We start from the raw sequence: 27818 nt of genomic DNA, 5'->3' as shown, positions 1-27818 counted from the left end.
ACTACACCACTAAGCCCCTGATGTAACTAATTCACTAATACTTCACTGTCTGTAATCACATCCAGTACATCTTTTTCTACCAACTATAATTGTATATAACGATACATTTATCGCTTACCCTAGTTTACCTCAGTTTATGTATATAGTCTCTACATGCACTGTATAATTACTGGTTACTCTTATAATGTTAAAATAATAATCTTATCTATCTATCCATCCATCTATCCATCCACCTACCTACCTACTGTATCTACCTATGTCCCCTGATGTCACAGATACAGTAGTGCTACTAGCTAGGTTTCCGAAGTTACTTTTAGTTAATAAACAAACGGTAGCCTAGTAGTGTTCAGAACAAGCAAATAGCTGCAGCAAGTCCATTATAAAGCAAATACATTTCCTGAAGTAAATGAACAATGAAAGGTGACAGGATGGGCTATTAAATAAGAAATAGAATAATAAGCAATGATGACCTGGTGGTTTGTGGCCTGAACAAACCCAAGTTGATTATTTTCTAATAACAGCGCAGTGCATCCTGAAGTGCTTTATTCCTCTGCACTGCGTTCTGAAAATCTTGAATACTGTACATAGCATAAGTTAATTCCTGTTGTGTTATCACGTATGTTGTAATCAGTTTGTTCCTCAGCAGCATCTTGTTTTTCTATTAAAAGACTGAAACAGCTTGTTTTCTGGAAACTTTCTACAAAATGTACAGACTGTAGAATGTACATTCCAAAAATGTTAAATAAAAGCTACAAAAGCGTTACCTATTAGAACAAGTGCACAAATTGAAATATAAGATTTTATATAAGTAGCTTACTAAAACTCACTAATGATATTAATGTGCTTTGTTTGTTTGCAAAATGTTGATAATCCGTTTAAAATTCTGTTCTTACTAAAGAAGTGACTTTAAAGTTTCAGACATTTTCAGACACAATTAAAATTATTCAAGTAAAATCAGTTTTATTCGTGTAGGACTTTCAACAATAGACATTGCCTCAAATGCTTTACAGAAATATAGAATATAAAAATATAGAATCAAATTGACAAAGTTTAAAAACTAAGCGTGCGCAGACACACACACACACACACACACACGCACACGTCAGATAGTTTTAAACCTCTTTGTTGTATTTTTTTTTAGTCACTGAATACTTTTAGCAGATTCTTGGGTATGTAAATCTTTAAAAATGTTAGTAGCTGGATAAATAAACGGCTTACAAGATAAAAGCGTAAAGCCGTAGGCAAACGTTTTAAAATCCCAAATGTATTTAAGGATTTCAGGTGTGGGTGGAAACTCTGTGAACCGAGCGGTTAAGGAACAAACAGACGGCCTGCGCTCTTATTGTCTGAAGCTGCCAGTCATGTCACAATGCAGAGAGAGTCTTAAAACACAGCCATCAATCCTCTGTGGTCCATCTTTCAACATGCATAAACACACACACACACACACACACACGCACAGAGAGAGAGAGAGAGAGAGAGAGAGAGAGAGAGAGAGAGAGAGAGAGAGAGAGAGAGAGAGAGAGAGAGAGAGAGAGAGAGAGAGAGAGAGAGAGAGAGAGAGAGAGAGAGAGACTAAATCCCTCAGACGTTTATTCCAACAGTTTTTCTCTCTTTTTCTGTGAGATAATGAAGGCCAGGCCCTTGGGCCGGTGTGTGTGTATGTGTGTGTGGAGCCTATAAGATTGTGTTGATGACTTTTAAATGTCACTCCTGGTCTCAGGGTGGAAGGGCAAGAAAAAGGAGCGAGGGGAGGAGAGGACAGTTGAATGTTGAGAGCTGCTTCAGTTTGTAATGACCACAAGAACGGCCATTTTCTTCAACCCAAATAATTTGAGCCTCTTTAATCTGACTGAAACCTCACTGATCTGGGGCTGATTACTCTCTGTTTCTCTCTTTCTCTTTATATACATCTCTCTCTCTCTCTCTCTCTCTCTCTCTCTCTCTCTCTCACACACACACACACACACACACACACACACACACACACACACACACACACACACACACACACACACACAGACTCACAGAGAGAGAGAGGCAATCAACCTGCCTCTTCATAAATACTGTGACTATTTTTGAATCAGTGAGGCGAGATAATTGCCGTCTATAGACTATACAATGGCACACGAGCGTGTTATGTAAATGCACATTAAACTTTTTACACTGCAGTTTATGCCGCACTCATACTTTCCACAAAGTGGCCTGACTGAGAGGTAACTGACGTCGAAACAAAATCGAGTCACTGGGAATTTTTAGTGAGATTTAAAAATGCAAGATTAAATCATCTTCTTATGTAAAAATACAATCGTATATATTATAAATAAAGAAATGTCTATGTCCTGAGTAGTAACGATTATAACGAGTGACATAAATTGTGGCCTTATGGCTTATCATCAGTTCCCCAGAAAATAATATTTTTTTGCATCATCTTGACACTAATATTCTCATATGCGCATGTTAAAGAGTAGCTATTGCAGTGGTAACTCAGGTGGCTCTGTGGTTGTGGATCAGAATATAAGGGTTCAAGCCACTGTTGGACCTGAGCAAGGCCCGTGTGCTATTATGTAATTTACATGCTATTATGTAATGTATTGAATATTTAGACTTGTCAATAAATATATTTTACTAAAAATGTGTTTAACTAAAAAGAGAGAGAGAGAGAAACATATATCAGATATCTTGACCTTGACACGACAAGCCTGTCTCTTGACCTCTCTGGACTCGGGTTACTTCCGCACCGACTCTTAATGCATAATTTCATCCTCCTCATACTCTGCCTCTCTACTTTTTTTTTTTTAACTGTCCCCTCAGGATATGTTGTAAAGGTCATGTAGCTTGACCAGATCAGTGATCAATACAGAGGTCACAGGTCAGTAAAGATGATATATGCTTTAACACAGTTGATGTTTACAGACACTTTGATCAGCACGTCATGTACAGCACGTATATTAATCCATGCAAAACAATGAACATATTTTAAGCTTTGCATTAGAAATATCTCATTTCTAGCAGATAAATTGCAAACGTTCTCTGATTCACAGATCTTCACATATATATGAGCATGTAATAGTTATATGTTTATAATTTTTAGTTGGATGCAGAACCTCAAAATTCTTTTATTTTAAAATCTTGAGGTACTCTTAATGTGTGAGACATAACTTTAAATTTAAAGTTTAATAATAGGCATATATTCAAAATAATTTAAAGAAATTAAAAAGAAATGAAAAGAAAGTTGTACTATTTTATCCTGTTTTATTTTCATTTATTTTTCTTTTGATTTTATCTTGTTATTTTTATGGGTTTCTTATTCACGTTTAAACGTTTCAAATGGTTCACCACAGCTGTGCACAATTCTTATTAAAGGCTTCTTCCTTCCCTCCTTCCTTCCTTCCTTCCTTCCTTCCTTAATTACCTACCACCTATTATTATAAAAGACACCATATGATAGACTTTTCTCCCTTATATCCAACATTTATTTATTTATTTATTTATTTATTTATTTATTTATTTATTTATTTATTTATTTATTTTTGTAGCTTGAAACTACCTGTGGCCAAAAATGCTAGCAAAAACTGTTACATGGTGTTGTTATAGTCCACAGCCATGTCTCCATGCTTGTTTGTTTGTTTGCAACTTAATTTCAAAATGCAGCCTCAAATTGCAGAAAGACTTTTCCAGCCAGGCGAGCATCTGCAAGCTAAGTTGTGATCGAATTTTCAGCATCTGTGAACATATTTTCTTTCACTGTTGCATATCGATTTATAACAAACTGTAGATGTTCACACCATGAAAGACTAACGCACGCCAATTGATTGGTGAGAATGAACATAGGGAGGAGAAACGAGAGGTTTCTGAAGTTACAACGCTCACATTCATGGTACACTGAGTTTGTTGTCAGTTTACTGCAGTTTTTAATTGTAATTCTGACTTTATCTGCCGAGAGCCAATTTGTACGATTGAGTACGCTTTGCTGAAGGTGATGTTTAAGTGTCTGGTGAAACGATGAGACAATAATTCCGTCTTTTAAAGCTTTACTCCAGTGATTAATACCACCATAGGCTCCCTTATTATTTTCTCTTATTTCCATAAATACAGGATATGTATGAATACTGGGTATATGGCTCTGTGGATGTCTTTGGACACCTGTGTGTGTGTGTGTGTGTGTGTGTGTGTGTGTGTGTGTGTGTGTGTGTGTGTGTGTGTGTGTTTCCATATTCAGTCTTTATTTAAAAAATAAAGTAAAAAATAATCTGTGTCAACTGTTTCATTCTGTTTTACTATGTTGCATAGTGTTAATTAGCTGCATTGATGCTTATGTCAACGGAAGGTCCTCATTATGATTGTAAGACAAGCCTGCGTGTGTGTGTGTGTGTGTGTGTGTGTGTGTGTGTGTGTGTGTGTGTGTGTGTGTGTGTGTGTGTGTGTGTGTGTGTGTGTGTGTTAAAATGAAATCATTTCTATTGCTTGTATCCATAGATGAGAATGAATAGATTGTGCTGAATGTTGGAAATTAGACTGCACAGATAGATGTACACTGTAATACTAAAGGACTGAAACAATCAAACAGATGCACAGAATACACACACACACACACACACACACACACACACACACACACACACACACACACACACACACACACACTGAACCCGATTTGTTCTTCTTGAACAGATTGAACAACAACAACAACAAAAAACATTGACTTGAATGATCTATTAACTTCTTTTCAAAGTTTGAAAGTGTTTTCAATCATGTCTCCTACCGCTGCTCTGTCTCATCCTTCGATCTGTGAAACAACACACCACCAGCAACAAACAAATATATTCATAGCAGTAATAGCTATAATGGAGTTTGTTAGCAGAAAATAAAAACAGTAACGTTTAAGGTACAAAAGCATTTGTCACTTTTAACTTAGCGTATGTAGAAAAGCCACACACAGCCACAGCAAAGTCCTCTGAATAAAGGTACAGAGATGCTATTGTAAATCAATAAAAATTGGCCTCTAACATGATAAGACTTATTCATAATTGTCTGTTATTTGTTTACTAATAATTCAAGTTAAATTGTTAGCATAAGCTAGCCTGACAGGATTTTTAACATAAGTCATATTTAGAGTTTGTAATAATTCACTTCTAATATGAGACAAACAAACAGAATTTCTGACAGGATTTTAAGTCATGCTTACTGGTGTTTAGCATTTTTGCTGTTCATGTTAGCTAGGAGGATGATATAGGCTAACCTAACCAAATTTCTGACAGGATTTTTAGGGCATATTCATCATTGTCTTGCGTTTTCAGTGATAAAGAAAGATTTATATTTATTTTTACTATTAACAATATTTTACTGGCTAATCTGAATCTAAACCCAAACTAATCAAACAGGATTTCCCACATGATTTATAACATTCACAAAGAGAATTTCTTTCAGGATTTTAAGACCTGTTAACTGGCGTTTAGCATTTTAGCTGTTCATGTTAGCTAGATGGTTGATAATATCTTCATGGTTAACAGAAGCTAACCTGACAAGATATTTGAAGTTCATATATATTCAAAATGCTAATAATTCACACTGCTAACATAAGATTTCTAACAGTATTTGTATGGCATGTTCATAGTCTAGCGTTTTCAGTAATAAGGAAAGATGTTTGTTATAAGCTAACCTGGCCAAATTTATCACAGTATTTATAACGTATTTATTTTTACTATTAACAGTAGTTTACTGACTAACAGGATTTCTGACATGATATTTGAAGTACATATAAATGCTAATAATTCATACAGCTAACATTCATTTTCTAATATAAGCTGCACAAAGAGAATTTCTGACAGGAAAGTCGTGTCAAATTTGTTTTATAATTCTCACGGCTAATGTTTATTAGATGGTTAAGATAAGATAACATGACAGGATTTTTAGCTGTAGTCACAAATCATATAAAGTGATATTTGTGTTAGCTGCTTGGCTACTTGGCAAAAGGAAACTTGGTGTGAAACTGCAATATCTAGTACGGAAGAAAATAAGGTCCTTTACTTCCTAACGGAGTCATTTAAGAAAAAACACATACTAATTTGCAGTTTTAAGTTAAAAACACGTCTCTACAGGGCTGCCTCTTTTTTTCTCTTTAGTTAGGAGACCAAGAAATACGTTAGCTTTACAATTTATAAAAGTTTGAACGAAAAAATAAATCTATCGTCTTAAAGCCCTTAAGGACTGAACAGTGTTGGAAGTAGCTGAACATTTTATACGTTTGGGAACAAACTACTACATCACTAAATGGAGGAATAATATAATAAGATATAATGCATGCCTCGCTAAAGGATACATCCTTTGTAGGCTTACTTAGTGGAACATTTAACGTAAATGAATATTATTAAGATAACACCGTTGTAGGGTACATTAAATTGTTTCTACTCTAGTTCTAATGCCGTGTCTGTGTTTGTATGTGCAGCGTTTAGCCGTGCCCCGGTGCCCATGGCAGTGGTGCGGCGAGAGCTATCGTGTGAGAGTTACCCCATCGAGCTACGCTGTCCTGGCACTGACGTCATCATGATCGAGAGCGCCAACTACGGACGTACAGACGACAAGATCTGCGACGCCGACCCTGCCCAGATGGAGAACACGCGTTGCTATCTTCCAGATGCTTACAAGATCATGAGCCAGAGGTATCACATATTCATGCTATATGTCAGAATGTAAAAAGAAACATGTAAATCACAATGTGGAGTTTGTAGAGCTTCAAGATGCCACACTTTCATTGGGTTTTATTGATTCTTACCAAACTGGTACAGGAACTGTTTTTTTTTTTTTATTTTTTGTCATTATTTATGTACATTGTGGCCAACATCTGCATTATTGCTGGACAAAATCTTTGGATTACATGTCACTATACCCTACATGCACACTACCCTACTGTATCCGTCCAGCTAAGATTTGCAAAAAAAAGCAGATTGATTAACTCTGGATTTCCTGCACTCCTGAAGTCCTGCTGTCATCAGATCTCTAAATCCCACTGTTTAAAGCCTTAAGCCATTTTTCAAATTAAAGCTGAGGTTTGGATTGTAAACTTGCTCTGTTGCACTTGGAAACTTCTGGAAGTGGCCTAATGAAATAATTAGGATTAGGTTGCATGGGTCAGATGTTTCCATGTGAGATGTTTTGTGCTAAGAAGCTTTGGCATGCCTGGAGAGTTAACAGAGATGCTATTGTCTGACAGAAATACATACAAAACAATCGAGTTTCTGGGAGTGTTTTGGCTAGTGATTATTTTGATATTAGATTTTAGAAATAGAATAGAAAATTTTTCCTATACTTTCTTAGTCTATATTAATATACTTTTAATCTTATTTTTGCTAGTTGGCTGGACTATAAATTCACCTGACAGAAGATCAGACAGTATGGTTGTCATTCTTATGAATGCTAATAATCTTCTTGTCCAAAGCTAGCCAATATATATATATATATATATATATATATATATATATATATATATATATATATATATATATATATTTATGCTAATAATCATCACTGCTAATGATTAGTAATATTACAGACTAACCAAACAGGATTTATTGCAGGAAAAGTCTATGCAAATGTCTATAATTCCCACTGCTAATGATAGCTGACAGGTGTTTACAATATGCTAACCTGGCAGGATTTTTAAGTAATACGTATGTTTGCTTATTATTATTACAAAATAGAATACACATTTTCTCGACGGCTGTTCATTTATGTTTTTTGATAGAGTTTTTGAATGTAGTGTAAAGAATACGGAAACAACCAATTCTAATTCAATGTTTTGTAAATGATAATGTGTAAAATCACACAGAAGTAAAAGGCAATTAAAGTTTCTTTTGGTCGACCATGCACAACTGTCACAAAAGTGTGTCCAATATCTGGTGATGCAGAAAGACAACAAGTGACAAGAATGCAGAATGTTGGCATTGCTCTGTACAGCACTAGCCAGCCTGCTAAAACACACACTTGGATTTAGATACAGGTTACAGACAGAGACTGTGTGTGTATGTGTGTGTGTGTGTGTGTGTGTGTGTGTATGTGCGTGTGTTTTGAGATAATTGATCCTTTGTGTGTTCCCATGCTGCACAAACACTCCCATATAAACCTACCCGGAAGAGTAAAACCCTAAAAATGCTTAGCAACAAAAACAACACAACAGCCAGCAAGTAGAACTAACAACAAATATCCTCTTCTATTTCCCAAACCGAAGGGAGAGACTATTATACAAGCCCTAAACTCCTACTGCATTATTGATATGTAGCTAAAGACTGGGTGTATGATGTCTTGACTACAGAGTGAGCAGAATATCGCTGGGATGTTTTTTTGTGAACCACGCTCACCATGTTGCTTCATTAGCATGTGAGGGAATGAAAAGAGAACTAACGCCACGCGAGATCGGCTAACGGCGCCCCCGGACTCTAACGCCTGCCGCAGCTGTTGCTAGGATCCGTCTCACCGTGTAAGCCTATTAGAGAGAAGACAAGGAAGGAACTATCCAAATACACACACACACACACACACACACACACACACACACACACACACACACACACACACACACACACACACACACACACACAAAGAAAAGCGTTTCAAAAGAACTCCTGTGGGTTGGTAAAGCTGAGCTTTACACTAGTGAATTGCTAGGAGAGAGATCTGCTGTCAGACATTGATTTGGAAAAAGGCGCATACGCATGTGGGTAGAGACACGTGCCGGATTTAACATCCTTTAAAGCACGGTTCTTTTCTTTTGTCTAGATTTTTGTGACTTGTTTACATTTGAACAGACTTGGCTTTTTACAGAATCGAAACAACTTTGAATTGGTCAACTTTAAACCTGGATCATTTATTTATTTATTTATTTATTTATTTATTTATTTATTTATTTATTTGGCTCTTTCTAATACATGACTTAGATGGACTTGCTATCTGATAGCTCTTGTTCTTCAGCACAGCTCTTCCTAGCATAGATTCCTACTCCGCTGGGAATCGGGTTGGTTTTCTGGGCCGCAGGCCACCTGTCCGCATGCACTGGCTTCACTTGAGTTATCTCTCCGTTCCTGGCAGTGCTCATACAAAACACACACATACTGACAAATCCAGCATCACAAAGCTAACCGGAGGTGCTAATATCAAATGGTAGTGCTTATGTGAAGTGAAGGCCGTCAACACCTCCAAGGACTCGCATCTGTCAATACTGATTTAACACTCCAAAATGATGTCTTAAGTATTGGGATTTTCAGCATGCCTAAACAAAACAGATATAATGCATTTATAAGCAAATACTACTATACTATTAACACTCATAATACTTTTAATACTTTAGCGAATATTCCATTGCATTCGCATTCTCAGGATTTCATTTTTGATTAATTAGTGAGCAGAATGTACGTTTCACTGCCAAGATATTTTCCTAGATGATGAGCCTGTTGGTTTGGCCCGAGTTCCCTTACAGCTGTTTAAAATGTCATGGGATGATTCCTCACAGCTGGGGATTCGTGTGTGTGTGTGCATGTGTGTGTCAGACGATTTAAGGTGCAGAGGAAACTATTCTGAACATAATTCAATGTCCAAATAGTTTCCAGCCTATACTTTGCAGTAGGGATGGTGGGATCCTTAGCTACGTGCTGTGAAAAGACTGGAAAAAGTGTTTGACGTTTAGGTTTTCTTTATTTTTCGCTCAGAGCATTCGATGTCACAGCATGGAATAAAATAGACGTATTTTTATTTCACCCATGCAATAAAAGTCATCGACATCATTTTCTCAGGCAAACCAAGCATACAGATCACTAACTGACCGTAGCCGGCGTGTCGGCTTCCATCTGCTAAGTTTCGCGCCGTTCACAGAGCGACGAAAGACCGCTTCTGTCCAGATCTTTAATTGAGGGCAGCTCAATAGGGAGTCAGCATCACCGGGCAGCATTTGCTCCTGAAATTCGTTCTTGTTCCAAGGGCATATTCTACTCTCAAGATGATTTGAGAGCAGCTTCACGTGTATTCTTCTCAATTTCAGAAAACATCATGGATCAATCTGCTGTTCCAACTAGAGAGTAACATCATAAAATCTGATGTCTTTCACTCACTTTTCTGGCAACAACCTTCAGAATCTTGAAGGAGATAATCAAATTTTTCTTCGTATTTCCTTGTACACAACACTGTGACACGACAAGCGTTTTGGAGAACGTGCTGTCGTTTTCTCGCCTCACGACTGTACATCATTAAAAGTAAAAGAAGATTAGAATGGTGAGAAAATAACAGGAAACTAGATTTTGGCTGTGTTTATTGAAATATACCAGACCCTTTTGCGAGAGTACTCGTATTAATGTCGGGAGATTTGTCAGAGAATGTTTGTGGTTAGAAAAGAATAAGGAAATAAATGGAATGAAACACAAACCGTTTTTTTGACAGTTTTCTTAAAATCAGAAATGTTAGTGGTTTCATGGTTATCACGGTTTTTTTTATCACATTTCTTGGGTGTTGTGGGTTCGATTCCTGTCTCCTTTCTGTGTGTGTGTGTGAAGCTTCAGGGGTTTCTTTCGGGTTCTCTGGTTTCTTCATCTTGTCCAAAGACATTTGTGACTATGTATAGTAGCGGTACAGAAAACGGACGGACGGATGGACGGATGGTTTGATGTTCTGCATTCATAGACGCAAAGAAATGTTTAAAGACAACATTGATGTATCACTTCTTCACTAAAATCCATTCTTGAAATGTATCGTACACTTTATTTCCTTTAAAAATAAGCTGGAAATTTGAACATAGAATATAATTTTTTTTTTCCTCATGCATTTCTTCTTCATTAAGTAAAAAAATGTGGTATTTTTTTTTTTAACATGAATTAACTTGAGAGCTAACCTAAGTTTAAACATAAACATATTTTTATGAAAACCATTTTATGGAAAATATGTTTAAACATATTTTCCATAAAACACACTGTTTATGGAAAAGTTAGCTACAGTACACATCAGTTACATAGAAAAACCCTCAAATATCGATGCTTTTCCAGCTAATTCACATAATTCGCATTAAATGAAATTTCTGCTATATTTGCTTCTGCTAATGGTCACTTCCAGATTTTGCTGATTTTCATCTAGAACGTTGGTGCAGTAAAAAGGCTCCTTCTTACATGCCAAGCAGAAAGCGCACCTTTCTGGCCACAACCTTTAGAATTGTAAAAGTTGCAGTCTGGTTGTTTTCTGGTTGCATTTTGAAAGGCTCTATCTTATAACCAAATAGAAAATAAATATGCTGGAATGTAAAGCCAGGTTGGGGAAATAAAGGAGAACGGTGTTTTCTCATCCACCAACATACTGTATGCTCGGAATTAAGTCGTAAAATTCAGTTTTTCTCTCCTACATGCTACGATTTTCTTGCTAACAGAGTGCGTAATAAATAAGTCACTATAAATTATTGGTGTGTCTTTGGCAACGTGACCACAGGACCTAACAAGAGCCCAGACTCCTCAATGTAAAGATCTACTTCATCCAAGTGTCAAACACACACAGTTTTTGGAAGGGGTGTATGTGTGTGTGTGTGTGTGTGTGTGTGTGTGTGTGTGTGTGTGTGTGTGTGTGTGTGTGTGTGTGTGTGTGTGTGTGTGAGAGAGAGAGAGAGAGAGAGAGAGAGAGAGAGAGAGAGAGAGAGAGAGAGCAAAACAAGTTAATTCTTCTTATCACTCATCACTTTGGAAGACTTTCCTTATACAGAAGACATGCAGTGATGAAGCATGGACCTTAGAGACTCCTTTCACAAAATCTAACCATATCGCATGTTTTTATTTGTGAACTTTTGCCAAATCTGCTGTTAAAAATTAATCAAAAGCTCCTGACAAATCAGATTTTAAAATCGTGGACACCTTACAATAGCATATATAAAGAGAACTTCCTCAAACAGTTGCCAAAATGTTGGAAGCACACAGGGGCATTGTCATGTTGTTCCAGCATGACAATGCCCCTGTGCACAAACCAAGCTCCAAGAAGACATGACTTCACAAGCATGGACTGGAGGAACTCAAGAGTTCTGCAAGGAGCCCTGATCTAAACCCCTACGGAACAGGTTTAGATCAGGGCTTTAGAATGAACACAAAGCCACATTACAAAATCTACTTATTATAACAACAAGCACATATGAATGTGATGGTCAGGAGCCCAGAAATGTTTGGACATAAGTAATATCAAAATGACCCACCGATTTTCATGCATTTTTTTTGCATTAGGGTCTCCATCAAAACCATATCCTCATGCTAGTACAATTAGGTATGAGTCTAATAACACCATCAAGATAAAAAGACCAAAGACCTACAGGAAGTGAGTGAAAAGAGTGTAGTAATGGAGTGACAGGGTTCTAAACATGTCTTATACCTGGGTTATAGCTTTTTTTTTACTGGTTAACTGATGCCCCAGTCAGAACTGTGGAGTTTTGTAGCTTCCTATAGTCATAGTCTGCACCAGGCTACTTATCCCTTGATATTTCATCCCCTTGTACACCAAATAGAATGACAGTTAAGAAATTGACTTGTGAGAGAGACAAGACTGCGGCTTGGTCATCTGAGGATATTTGTGGCATGCTGTGTCCTTGAAGTTGACTGTGATGAGATGAGAAAAGGAGCGATTGGAGATAAAAAATAGCTTTTCATCCTCAACGCACTTCATCTCTCCGTTCCTGCCGAGGATCTAACATTTGTAAATTGATACATACTCAAAACAGGATGGCATTTCCTTTTTTCCCCCCCTATTTCCCTGCAAATCCAAGCCTAGATATTCTCCAAACCCAAAAATGTTTGCTTTGGAGACCCAGGAAGGTCTTAGCGCCCATTTTGGTAATGTGAGGAGGCAGAACAAACACTCCACTCCCTTTTGTCATCTCGCACTGCGTCTGGGTTTTGCATTTCCTCCGAAAAATGTGGTATATTATTGGAAAAGAAAACGGCTGAGAGGCTGCGTCGCTCTCTGAGCCATCTGGTTTGTGTTTTTCTGAAAACTAGATGTGTGAGCGAGTGACATCCCTGCATAAGGAGAATTAGCCCCTGCATTGATCTGATGTAATTATTCTGAGTTATTGTGTATGACCTCTCCAAATAAGACGAACTCGCTCACATCCATCATATAAATCACAGGCCTGCATTTCTGTTTGAACGTGACTCACGTTCGAGTCTGGAATATTGAAATAATTACAGAACGACGCACAAGGTAAAGGAATGGACGGCAGCACCGGGTGGGTCACACATGAAACATATAAAAGCAGGGACTACCTGTGCAGCCCTGGGATACAGAGGTCAACATGTACCACATGGGTCTAATTTCAGCATCCAGCTAATACAGCCCATGGTCTAGAAACTTTTTCGGGGGTTAGCTTGCCTGAAGATTAAAACATTACCCTGAATTAACAAAACTACAGCACATTTGACAAAAAAAAAACGGTTTAAGAGAATTTGAAATCCTATCTATTAGTCGCTATCCTACAGTATGAGCTCTCAGACATATAACGGCGATCAAACCTCAGAAGTTTAAGGAAAAAAAAAAAAAAAAAACTCGGAAGAACATTTTCGATTTTTAGAGGAGAAAAAAAGTCTTTTTAAAAGTAGGCTTGCAGAATTCAGATCATCTGTCTAATTTTTTATCACATGTCTGGAATAAAAACTGGGACAAAGCACAAAGTAGTAAATTTAGTGATATTTCGGTTTCTAACACTTATTTCATGCATGACTCTTTGGTAGCTGTAAAGTACATGTACATGACATATAGTATAGAGTCAAATTAAAAAGTTTGTACGTCCTCGGGCCAAAATGTAACATCCCAAAGGTTTGTCTACTACCACCAGACTTTTTCTCATCCTCCAAAAAATCATTTAGAACCCCTGGCAGAACTTTTCGCTGATGACCATCCAAGGATTGTCGAATCAGGAAATGATTAATGATCGAATCTCTTGTGAGACCCGAGAAGCCAGGTTGTGCAATACGCTCAAGCTTTGCTCTATAGCTAGCTTACATTTAGTGTACTGTACATTGACAGATTAATGGCTGATCCCTGGTATACCCAAGACAAATTGAGCTAGCTGGCTAGTTACAGGTTCTTACTAATAACGTTACGACGTTAACGAACAACAGATCAGTTTATCAGACGATTATCTAATATTTTTACTATTCTGAAGAACAGATACGTTCTCCAACACCTTAAAAGAAGGAAACTAGTAAAGCTTGACTTGGACAAATTGGTTATTTCATTGAATATAGATTTACAAAAAGAATCGTCCTGGTTTATTTCCAGCCACTCAAAGTACTCTATGAGATGAGGCATCTATCTATGTTGACTCATCCATTTATTTATACAATTTTTAACATGAGCTTCTAAATGTTTACTACACATCGATGAATAGTCTATAAATAGGGATATAAATACGATCAGATGACAAATTAAAGGAAAAAAAAACACAGTGGCTCGATCGACGAGTGCCCACTTGTCCTCTTCAAGGATTACAATGTTGTCAAACAAGGGGAATAATTTTTCACTGAATGGTTTGATGAGTGTGAAAATAATATAACTGTATAATATTCTCAACTTCAGATTTTAGAGAAATGTCTGATACAACATGCTCATTTACTACCAATAAAATGTTAGATAGATAGATAGATAGATAGATAGATAGATAGATAGATAGATAGATAGATAGATAGATAGATAGATAGATAGATAGATGTACGAGTGGATAGATAGCAGGTAGCAATAGATAGATAGATAGATAGATAGATAGATAGATAGATAGATAGATAGATAGATAGATAGATAGATAGATAGATGGATAGATGGATAAATGTACGAGTGGATAGATAGCAGGTAACGATGGATAGATAGATAGATAGATAGATAGATAGATAGATAGATAGATAGATAGATAGATAGATAGATAGATAGATAGATGGATGGATGGATAAATGTACGAGTGGATAGATAGCAGGTAACGATGGATAGATAGATAGATAGATAGATAGATAGATAGATAGATAGATAGATAGATAGATAGATAGATAGATAGATAGATAGATAGATAGATGTACGAGTGGATAGATAGCAGGTAGCGATAGATGGATAGATGGATGGATGGATAGATAGATAGATAGATAGATAGATAGATAGATAGATAGATAGATAGATAGATAGATAGATAGATAGATAGATAGATAGATAGATGTACGAGTGGATAGATAGCAGGTAGCAATAGATAGATAGATAGAGAGATAGATAGATAGATAGATAGATAGATAGATAGATAGATAGATAGATAGATAGATAGATAGATGTACGAGTGGATAGATAGCAGGTAGCGATAGATGGATAGATGGATGGATGGATAGATAGATAGATAGATAGATAGATAGATAGATAGATAGATAGATAGATAGATAGATAGATAGATAGATAGAATACATATAAGATAAAACTGTAAAATGTCTAGCAAAAAAAACAAGAAAATCCGGATGAAAAACTGTACGGATGAAGTCACCCTTTAGTTTGTATGTTTCCGCCCCACCGTACATGAGAGATGCTGTACAGTCTGATAACAAAAGGGACAAAAGAGTTCCTCAGTCTTGTAGCATGACAGAGACATCAGCCTGCCACTGAGCTGCCACCCTCCTCTGCCTGGTGAATGTGCTGTACAGAGGGTGGTGGGTGTTGTCCAAGATGGAGAGCAGTCTGTTATGGGTTCTTCTCTCTGCTACTGTCACTAGTAAGTCCAGTCCAGTTTTGTTGCAACCACAGAACCTGCCCTTCTGATCATTATTAACTGTAAATAATGATATGTATATACCGTATAAAAAGTATGAGCGATCACTGTTCATGTTGGTCCATACTAAATAAAACAGCGAATCATCGTTTCTACCTAACTCTATCCTCGGCATCTTCTACTCTCGCACCAGTTATCTTCATGTCCTCTTTCAACACATCCATATATCTCCTCTAACCTGGCAGCTCCATCTCCTACATCCTTCTACCAATATAACCATCTCCCTCCTCTGTACATGTCCAAACCCTCTCAATCTAGCCTCTCAGTCCTTGTCCCCAAAACAGCCAACCCGATCTGTCCCTCTGATGTGTTCGTCCCTAATCCTGTCCATCCTCGTCACTCCTAAAGAGAACCTCAACATCCTCATCACTGCTACCTCTATCTCTGCCTCACGTCTTTTCCTCACCGCTCCAGTCTCTAACCCACTCAGCAGATCTGCTCTCACTACCGTCTTCTACACCTTTCCTTTGATTCTTGTTGACGCTCTTCTGTCACACAAAAAAATAGATGACAAACAAAGTAGACAACTTGCTCATTGTGCCAGAAAGACCTTGAACCAAAAATTTCAGAAAAATATTCCTCAAAAACCCGAGCATCTTTAGCCGGAATATTGAAATATCACATGCTGTGTTTATTTGACAGAATGGAATTTAAAAAGAAGAGATGTTGGTTTGGCAGGCAAAAGGACAGATATGAAAAGAGGCATCAGAGGGAAGAGCTTTTGACAGGAGAAATGGGTATATCTCTCTGAGGAGCAAAGCAAACATGGCAGTAATAAAAGCACTCTGGTGTTCTGTCATTACTACTGCAGTTTAAGCCCAAATCCCATGTGTGAGCGTTCACACACTCTCTCTCTCTCTCTCACACACACACACACACACACACACACACACACACACACACACACACACACACACACACACACACAGAGGCACACACTCCATCTTTCTCTTTATTGTGTATTAATAAAATAACAAAGGCTACAATGTTGAATATATGAATTTTGATTTTTTTTTTTTCATGTTTGTCTTTCTTTTTTTTTTTTTTTTTTTTTCCTCTCAATTCAATTTAGGATTTCAGTACAAATTTGCTGAAGCAGTTATGAGGCAAGCTGAAATAAACAGCATGACCGATATTGTTGCAAATATGAGATTAATATCTACCTGATGAAATAACAGGAATTTTTTTGTTATTACGTTTTTTTTTTTCATTCAAAACTGTTGAATTTTCACTTTCGTGTCTTCCAAAAGGTGTTGATTTGTTTTTTTTTTTGTTTGTTTTTTTGCAACAGCAGCTTTGACATTTGTTCTAGCTATAAATATATCTAGCATTTATATTATTTAGATGATGTAGATTAGTGGTTAAAGTGTTGGTTTACTGATTTAAAGGTTGTAAATTCAAATCCCAGGTCAAACCAAGCTGTCACTTCTGGGCCCCTGATCAAGGCCCTTAACCCTCATTTATATATGATTCTGTCAGGAAATTATTTTATAACTGGAGGAAGGAGTCTCCAGTTCCAGTTTTTCCACCTCTAAAGTTTTCTAAGATAGGCAAGTCTTCAAGAGTGTTTTATTCCTTACTCATTCTAACTTTCATTATTTTGGAAACAACAACAAAAACAGGGATGGGGGGCATGGTGGCTTAGTGGTTAGCATGTTTAGTGGTTAGCACGTTCGCCTCACACCTCCAGGGTTGGGGTTCGATTCCTGGCTCGGCCTTGTGTGTGTGGAGTTTGCATGTTCTCCCCGTGCCTCGGGGGTTTCCTCTGTGTACTCCGGTTTCCTCCCCCGGTCCAAAGACATGCATGGTAGGTTGATTGGCATCTCTGGAAAATTTGTCCATAGTGTGTGAGTGTGTGAGTGAATGAGTGTGTGTGTGCCCTGCGATGGGTTGGCACTCCGTCCAGGGTGTATCCTGCCTCGACGCCCGATGACGCCTGAGATAGACACAGGCTCCTAGTGACCCGAGGTAGTTTGGATAAAAGCGGTAGAAAATGAATGAATGAATGAATGAATGAATGAACAAAAACAGGGCAAGTCATGGGTAGTAGTCATTTACTCCAAACTGCATCAAACCTTCCAGCAACAGCTGCAATCTAATCTGTAGCTTTTCCTCCTGGAACAACAACTGGCGGATAATCTGAGACGTGCCCTTATACTTTTATTTTCCTTAGGTTTAAATGTTTCTCTAGAATAAGTGCACCTCTGTCCTGCCTCACTGAGCTTAAATGGCCTACACATCTGCCAAGTTTTTACATCTTCCCCTTTCTATGGCCGGCGAGTCGTCTTTACCGGTCAGTGATCCTTTCCTGACAGTGATGAGATGCGTTTTATATACTCTCATTTCCACTCTGGGGTTTTAGAGTCACTGCCTTAAAGTTCCAAATAGTATTTCATTGCGCTGTCTGTCATTTGATTTACTGATTCGGGTGCGTTGGCTTGCAGTGTACTTTGAATATATATATATATATATAAGCAATAAAATCAGCCATACAGCCATACACTGCCCTATAATGATGTGTTGGCATTTCCCTTTGTGCTTATATTAGGCATGCAGAAGCTCAGTGGGATGTTTTTTACCATCTATTGTAGTCCTGCTTATCGACTGGACCCCATAGGGTACGACTCAAACCCGCCAAGCAAATAAGCATAATAACCCACTCCCTGCCTTTTTATATGGAATTTTCATTTCATCGCATAAAAAAGCTCTTTGTATTTTTTTTTTCTCCCGTGTGTGTGTGTTTGTCTGTCTTTTTTTCCGAGAGAGACGGACACACAGAAACGCAAAATAACGGTTAATAACTTGTGCTCTCTTTCCGTGTAATGAGCCGTGGTCAAAGACTGTAAGGTTTCCTTAACACAGCTCTCTGTTTTGACAAACTGAAAGGTCAAAGGGGCACAAAAGTGCAGATGCACACTTCCATTACAGTCGATTTCACCCGGAGGGATTTAGAATACTCACACACACACACACACACACACACACACACACACACACACACACACACACACACACACACACACACACACACACACACAGTAGGTAATTCTCTAAAATGTAAGGTTTCATCTAAACCTTATAGACTGTAAGCATCATTTAGTGACAGAGATTTATTTATTTTTCCTTTTTTTTTTTTTTTTTGAGATTCTCATCCCACATTGTTCGTCAATCTGGTGTGTGTGTGTCTGTGTGTGTGTGTGTGTGTGTGTGTGTGTGTGTGTGTGTCTGAGCAATGAAAGAGCTCGTTGAGTCAGAGCAGGTGGTGAAAGGGTCCCTGGGAGATGACGCTCTTCCTCACATAAGTCCCCCCACACACACACGCACATACACACACACGCACGCACACACACCACACACGCACGCACACACACCACACACACACACACACACACACACACACACACACACACACACACACACACACACACACACACACACACACACACACACACACAGAAACTCTCTCTCTTTCTCTCACTCACTCCGTCTCTAAATATCTCCATTTCGAGCTCAGGCTGAATTACAGATAATCTGTTCATTGGAAAGAAATACTGGTCTTTAAGTGAAATTAGATGTGAATGATTCGTAAAAGCGAAACTCATTTTATTTCAAGGCAAGTTAGAACCTGTACCGAATTGAATACACATGAACAAACAAACAAAGGAACTGAACGGGGCTTAAAAGGACTGAACAAAATTCTTTTTTTTTTTTTTGATCATTTTGTGGCTACATTACACAATTTTTTCCCTGATTAAATCCTAGTTTTCATCGTATTCCATTTTCTATTATAAAGTCTGGGGCTGAGATCGAAAAGTCTGTCTAGATGATTTTTCAAATTTCAGATGAGACAAGATTAGATGTACCTTTGTCAATCCCACATAGAATTTGTGTGACAAATTTGTGAAGTGACATACGGCTAAGTACGGCGACCCAAGGGCATTGCTCAAGGGCACCTCAGTCGGTCACCGGCCCGAGACTTGAACCCACAACCTTAGGGTTAGGAGTCATACTCTCTAACCATTAGGCCACGTCTTCCCCTCCAAAAAAAAATTCTAAAAGAATCCCATCTAGGATCCAGAGAGATTTGAACCATGATCACTGGACTCAGAGTGCAGACTGCTGACCATTACACCATGGAACCTACTGTACATACAACTGGTACCATTAGTGGAACATATTATGTATGGTCTTCTTCTCTTTAAGGGACAGTACGTTCTCAGATTTTGTGTAGCCTGGCTGCAAAGAGTGATTATTTGAGTTACCATAGCCTACCTGTGCACCCAGTCTAGCCATTCTTCTCAAACTTGTCTCATGAAGATATAACTGTCCTCAGAGCTGTCGTTGTAGTTGTTGTTGTTTATTGTTGTTGCATGTAAACTCCAGAGACTGTTTTACATGAAAATCTCAGGAGATCTGCTGCTTCAGGAAATACTTAAACCAAATACTTAAATCTGACACCAACAGCCAGGAGACAGTGGATTTTTCCATCATTCTGATATTTTATGTGAACAACATTAACTGCAGTGGGGCACGGTGGCTTAGTGGTTAGCACGTTCGCCTCACACCTCCAGGGTTGGGGGTTCGATTCCCGCCTCCGCCTTGTGTGTGTGGAGTTTGCATGTTTTCCCAGTGCCTCGGGGGTTTCCTCTGGGTACCCCGGTTTCCTCCCCCGGGCCAAAGACATGCATGGTAGGTTGATTGGCATCGCTGGAAAATTGTCTGTATTGTATGAGTGTGTGAGTGAATGAGAGTGTGTGTGTGCCCTGCGATGGGTTGGTACTCCGTCCAGGGTGTATCCTGCCTTGATGCCCGATGACGCCTGTGATAGGCACAGGCTCCCCGTGACCCGAGGTAGTTCGGATAAGCGGGAAAAAGAATGAATGAGTGAGTGAGAACATTACTGCTATTGGTCTGTATCAATATATCCCACATAATTGGCTTATCAGATAATTGCCAGTCCAATGAAAAGCCAGTCCCTTCTATCACACGTGTATATGTGAAATGTACGTTCCTTAGGATTGAAGTTAACAGAATCTTTGCCTGGTAATTTAGCAATGCATCTAAGTGAAAATGTTAACTATGCATTTGATGTACTTATTCAACCAAATAAATGAAGTCAGGAATGTTGGACATTTCATCCACTTAACTCCTACAGCTTTGCTTATGTATTAGAAGAGGGGTGGGGTTAAAAGGCGCTTAAACCAAGGTAGCTACATCATCTTACAAATGTCTCTTAGATTGTCCCACATTATGTGATTTATAACATAATACATAGCGTCCATAGCACATAGTGTGCAGTACATCATTTGAGACGCACCACCTGGCATCTAATTAGCATTCAGCATTTTCAAAATCACAGCCGAACCAAAACCGATCATCTGACTTGCATCATGTTTCATAACAAGCATCTACTTAGCATCCTAGCATTCAAACTTTTTCGATAAAAAGCACCTATTGAGAATCCAGTGTTTTGTACTTAGCATGAACATAGCATCGATTCCTTCGTACCTACTGTAGCATCTAACTACGTAGCATCAAAACTCGCCTGTTTTTGTAGTTTCTGTCGTCGTGGGTAATCTTCTGAAGCCCATTGTTCTGACTTTTTCTATTTCTGCCTTTAGTCCCTCTGCAGGAGGTGTTCTCACAAACACAAGCAATGTGTTTGGGTTGGGGGGCAGAAACAACCTACTGGTGTCTACAAGCACTGTGTGCTTGTGTGTTTGCGAGTTTGTGTACACCCTCAGTAGGTGCCCTCATCACAGTCAAACAGTGACTCAAGCTGTTTGTCTGGGATGCATTCCAATCTGAGCATCACTCCCGCATTTTTCCACTCTCTCCAGCCGTCTATCTCTGTATCCTCTGTCATTTTCTCTCTTCCTCACCTGCTCTTGTCTTCTGTAGCTGGCAGGCTGTGTTGGGTTTCAGGATTGCGGTATGCATTTGTATCCATAGTCCCCCCGGGGAGAACCATGATGCAGTCACACTGGGGATAATAGTTCACTGTGTATCCTTTCTTTTTCCCCCTCTAGTTTTGTTGGAAGTACTAGTTCTCAACGACGGTTTAATGTTCCTTCCTGCACATTTGAAACGTGGTATGGGGATATTTACCAGACCATATGGTTCTATGTCATATTGAACTGCTTTAATCCAATAAAATATTTTGAATTTTTTTATAGAAAGCCTATGAAAATTTTCATTTTCATTCTTTTTCATTACTTCCAACTAACCTTTTCGAACACCTGATTTTGATGCGCAGTCAAGCACTGCATATCTGTGACTCACGTTCTATAGCCCTTATGTATGCAATTAGCATAAACACCTACACTTAGCATTTTGTGTTTCATACCTTTTCTGTGAGAAATTTAGCTCATTTAGACGTAACCATGTGTGCATGCCTTGTCATTTCCTTTTAGCCAGATTTCTCCTTCAGGCAAGCTTTGCTCTTTAGTCCTTCCCCAGAAATGTAAATGTGGACTTGGGAGAATCCTAGCAAGCTTACGCAGGTTAGCCTTTAGCCTGCTTCATGCTGTTGTGATGCAAGCTAGCCCCTAGTGAGACCTGAATGCTAGTAGCAAAGCATGCCAAAGCTGTGCATGTCAATAGTTCTCTGCTGGAAGCTCTGGAGAGAGACACATTCTTATTCATGAGCCTAATTCAATCAGTACCAGCGGGGGAACTGCTCCCGCAACACGACCATGGATGTAGCAGAGAAAAAGAGAGAACGAGCTACAGAGGAGCTGAAATGAGTAAAGTAAACAGGGAGGTTGTAAAAGGACAGCTAAAATAGGATGTGGGGGTGAAAAATAGAAAGGAAATGGTTGAATGAGGGAATCTGGTGATAGGTGGCCTATCAAAGTCACAATCTTTTTAAGGATTGTTTTTATACATGTTTACAAAGCTCATACATTTGACTTCAGACTTCAGACCAGTCACTAGTCAGCTCTTCCTTTGCTTGTGTCTAACTAGTATACGACATTTTGTAATTGTCTAACTACTGTAGCATCCAGTGTTTTATTAATTAGCACCTAACCGACCTCCATATTTTGTAACTTGCTTCTAAATAGAATCCATTATTTTGTAAATAGTTTTGTAAATCTAGTTAAATCTCAGTTCTTACATCTAACTAGCAGGCAGTATTTTGTAACTGTAATATTGCACGAATCCAGTATTACTAATATCATAACTAGCATTGGGGGGGCACGGTGGCTTAGTGGTTAGCACGTTCGCCTCACACCTCCGGGGTTGGGGGTTCGATTCCCACCTCCGCCTTGTGTGTGTGGAGTTTGCATCTTCTCCCCGTGCCACGGGGGTTTCCTCCGGGTACTCCGGTTTCCTCCCCTGATCCAAAGACATGCATGGTAGGTTGATTGGCATCTCTGGAAAATTGTCCATAGTGTGTGAGTGTGTGAGTGAATGAGAGTGTGTGTGCCCTGTGATGGGTTGGCACTCCTTCCAGGGTGTATCCTGCCTCGATGCCCGATGACGCCTGAGATAGACACAGGCTCCCCGTGACCCGAGAAGTTCGGATAAGCGGTAGAAAATGAATGAATGAATAGCTATCATTTAACTAACTTTTATCTAACTACCTTCCAGTGTTATACAAAGCATTCAATCAGCATCTAATCAATCAGTCTAATCAACTTCCAACATTTTCTAGCTTGCATTTAACATTACATTCTTTCCTCCATCACTCTCACTGGAACCCATTGCACGCTCTACAGCTGTCCTGCCTTCTTGCTGCCTACAAACTAATTCAAACACAAGGTCGAAATGCCGGACTGTTTGTACAGCTATGGTGCTTTGTGGATATCTTAGAGCGGATTTGTTATTTGGCTGTGTTTCAGCTGGAAAACCGGTGTCTGGAAGAACAAGAAGACTGTAATGCTTTTGCAATTTTTCAAGTGGCACTGAAACTCTCATAGTGCAGAGCTGTTGAATCATAGTATTGAAAGGATTGACCCTTATTGGTGCATTTTTTTTTTCTTTGACTGCAACCTACACACACACACACAGATGCACACACACAGGTACACACTTGTGTGGTTTTCTTCACCTAAGGGAAGAATGTGAATGTGTGTGTCACAGGCAGCTCAGGGTTGAATGCAGAAGTTAAAAGCCTGTCAAACTCTTCTGACACACTCACAAATTGGCATGAATGGAAGCCATAGATGGGGCCACAACTATGGAGCTACTTTAACCTCTCTTGCCGTCTTGCTGTGTGTGTGTGTGTGTGTGTGTGTGTGTGTGTGTGTGTGTGTGTGTGTGTGTGTGCACGCCTGTAGCCTACAGGTTCGCCTGCTATCTCACTTCAGCTGCTGTCAATCAGGTACCGCACACCGAGTCTCTCTTTCTCTCACATAGTTTCTTACTCTCGCTGCCAACTAAACATTTTTATAGCTTAGAAGGATTCTATTTTTTTTCCTCTCTTCTATACTCTCAAAGAAAAGGTTATTTTTCTAACTTTTTTAAAAGCATTCTCTATACAAAATGCCATTCTGCTGTTTAACTCCATTCCATTCTATTCCACCGTATAACACTCATTCCATTCCATTTTATTGCAGTATCCCGTATACTCTCATTCCTTCGTATCACATTCCATTCCTGTCCAATGTATTCCATAGTGTACTTGTCAGTTCCGGTGTCATTCATACCACTTCATTCTATTCCATTCCACCATATTTTATGTTCTTGAGATACAGTACATACCTACCATATATTCCATTGTATACTTTACCTCGATTCCACTCCATTTTACTCTTTACTTGTTTTACAGAATACCTCCCATTTTGTTCCATTCCAGCCCATTGTATACATTTACAGCATTTGGCAGACGCCTTTATCCAGAGCGACTTACATCATCTAATTTTTTTTTATACAGCTGAGCAATTAAAGTTAAAAAAATTAAAAAAAGTTAAGGGCCTTGCTCAGGGGCCCAACAGTGGCAGCTTGGTGGACCTGGGATCAAACTCACAACCTTCCGATTGGTAGCACAACACCTTAACCACTAGGCTACCACATACCAGTATACATTCTTGTTGTTGACAGTGCTACATTATGTAACAGGTCTAGCCTGCTACTAGTTGTTCTATTCCTTACATATAGGGGGCAACCTTGAGGGTGTTGAATGTATATAATGTAGTAGACTAGTAGAGGAAAAGAGAATGGCTTCTACCTGAGTTGGTGGTTTACCAGGGTTTGTGCTGGCTTCAGTGAAAGGCTTCTTGATGGGAAATAGTTGTTTCTATTGCCATTAAGGGCCTTTTGTGTCAGTCCCATTGCATGCTTAAAAGCGTAATATGGACAATAGATTAAAACGGTGATTGGATGAATGCAGCTACATTATTTGAAGAGATGGCGATGGAGGTGCTGTAAAGCAGTGGTCCCCAACCCCCGGGCCGCGGACCGGTACTGGTCCGTGGACCAAATGATACCGGGCCGCCCAAGGAACATTAAATTATTTCCAATTTATTTACTGTGGTGTATTTCTCTCGGGTTTGTGCGACTTTCCATGGACGAGAGGTTAACCGGGAGCTGAGAGACGTCACCTAAAGCCGCCCCAACACCGCGCATGCGCAAAATATCATGCTATCGGGCCGGGTTTAGGTGACGTCTGGAGCTGAGCGGCTGCAAGCGGCAGTGGCGTTGTAGCTTTGGTGGAGAGAAGGTGTGTATCGCTCTTCTCTCTGTTCACCGGTACTCTGTCATGTTTTACAGTTCCAACATGCTATCTGTGTGAAGCGGGGTTTTCTGCAGTGATGGCAACCAAAACAAAACAACGGAATAAACTGGACATAAGCAACACTTCGGGTGTCATTGTCTCCTATTACCCCGGATGGAACCGTTTCATTGCAAAGAAACAAGCTCAGGGTTCTCATTGATTAAGCGTTGTAGTGAGTTAAAAAGGCATGTTTAAACAAAATTAAATTAAAATTATTAATTTTAATTTAATTGTATAGCCGCAACCCCCCACCCCCAGCGGGCTGCGGTAAAATTATCAAATATTGACCGGTCCGTGGCGAAAAAAGGTTGGGGACCACTGCTGTAAAGCACTCAGAAGACTCAGCACAATACGGATAAACTCATCAATTCCGTGCAAGAACCTTTGTGCTTTTGTCATCAGTGTTGCTGGCCTTCTTAAAACTGGACATCTACCCCAGATAAGACTGTTTTTGTTTTACAGTTGGAATTCCCTAACATATGTTGTTCAATGACTTGTGTCACATTGTAATGCTGAGTATCACTGTGCTATCATATGTAATGAGGGTAAAGTAGGTGAGCGTTTCATATAAATAACTCTAAGCAAAGACATTGTTTTCTGGCTGCCTTATTTTAAGTCGTCTGGATCATGACTTATGTGGAAACACACACATATATATATATGTGTGTGTGTGTGTGTGTGTGTCCGCAATTCAGATATATAGCTAGCTTTGATTTAAGTTTGATCAGAGAGGTTATAATTATATGGCCAATAGTAAGGTATGGGCACTTGACCATTACACCCATCGGTGGATGGAAGCACACAATTTTTATAGGATGTCTTTGTATTCTGTAGCAAGGCAATGACACTGTTGCTGATGAAGAAATTGAGTGACCTGAACTTAGGGCTGACTTTAACCCCAGCGAGCACCTCTGACTGCACTCCAGGCCTCATCCCCTGACAACAGTGCTTTTCTGGCTGAATCAACACAACTCCTCAAAGCCATGGTCTAAAATCTAGTTGAATCCTTCCCAGAGGAATGGAGGAACTTTTAATTAATGCACACGGTTTTACTATAAGAGGTTTAACCATCATATATACGGGTGTGATGATCAGCTGGCCATGTTGTGTATAATGCATTCTGTTCTATTTATTTACTGGATCTTTATTCTTTTAGTCAACCTGGATTGCACTTTGTACCTTTTTCCCTCCTCTAACAGACTCGTCTAACCTAATGAAGGGCTTGCTAATGAGCTGATGATTAGACTCCGGTTTTTTAGAGTAAAGAAACACTATGCATGCAGTCCTGAGGGACTAACAGGAGCAAGATTGGGAAACGGTGTCTTAAAATAATGTGTGGCTTCCAGGCATTTTAAATTGTCAGTGTAGAAGAAAGGCATATTTATCATTTGCCTTAACGAAGAATATCCTGTCCTCTGGTACAACGTTATGCCACACTTCATCCGTCTTTTGAAACTCAGTGCATCCTTCAGAGAGGAAAAGTCTCCGTTTATCAGAGCAAAAGAGACAGAGTGAGAGCGAGAGTTTCAGAATACAGAGGTCCATGTCGATAGTGCAGGCTTAGTCAAGTTTTGTCCTTAAAGCCCTGTAGTGTCCACAGCATGCTCGTGATACTGCTCTGGCTAAAACCTATCAATACCTCAGCATCTGGTCCATCCCTGTCTCATGTCCTCGGGCTCCCCTGATGAGACCCACATCGATCTGTCCACTCAGGCTCTCTGTGTTCTCCAGTTCTCCAGACACTGATTAAGCCTAGACTACACTGCATTATCAATTTTCCATTGACAGTCTGGAACTAAACTTAATCTGAAGGCCCAAGCCATTTTATGCCTTTTCTTCTGCATTTAAAGTTCAGTACAAACCCTAAGAGCCTGCCAATGATGCAGTGTCTCAGACAAATTGCCATTGTAGGGGTCTGATTAAGCTTATCTAATAAGCGAGGCTCTGGCGCCATGGCCGTAGGGTGTATTTTGCTATGTCGTTCTTAAAGTATGAAATTGCCAAAAAAGTCATATTTTAAGATGCAAATAGCTTTAATCGAGGCAATAAATCTAATATTTTTGTCTCATGAGATTAATTTTCTTGTCTGGCAATTTTCATATAAGTTTAATCAGCCCATTCCTGAAGATGTTTTCTTATTTTATTTTATAGAGACAAATGATCTCTCATTATTGCCCATTATTTTAGATTCCTTCAGGCATTTATTCTTAAATACATTGCTTTTTTTTCATTCTGTATTTATTCTAGGGGTGAGAACATTAAGAAAAACATATTCGAGTATAGCTAGTTTTTTTCTCTCTC

The 27818-nt window shown here is 39.0% G+C and overlaps 1 protein-coding gene across 28 annotated transcripts in view; it reads left to right on the top strand.

The window, feature by feature from the left end:
• Positions 1 to 27818, top strand: part of LOC113635441 (adhesion G protein-coupled receptor L3) — a 280133-nt gene that overhangs the window by 109436 nt on the left and 142879 nt on the right. For all 28 annotated transcript variants that reach the window (XM_047816308.1, XM_047816329.1, XM_047816330.1 and 25 more), the window contains one exon: positions 6449 to 6662. In XM_047816308.1, coding sequence (XP_047672264.1) covers positions 6449 to 6662 — 214 coding nt within the window. The remainder of the gene's footprint in view (positions 1 to 6448; positions 6663 to 27818) is intronic.

The sequence above is a fragment of the Tachysurus fulvidraco genome, chromosome 7 (assembly GCF_022655615.1).
Source record: "Tachysurus fulvidraco isolate hzauxx_2018 chromosome 7, HZAU_PFXX_2.0, whole genome shotgun sequence".
NCBI classification, from domain to species: Eukaryota; Metazoa; Chordata; class Actinopteri; order Siluriformes; family Bagridae; genus Tachysurus; species Tachysurus fulvidraco.
The sequence above is the reverse complement of the archived record's forward strand: the minus strand, read 5'-3'. Positions and strand labels throughout refer to the sequence as shown.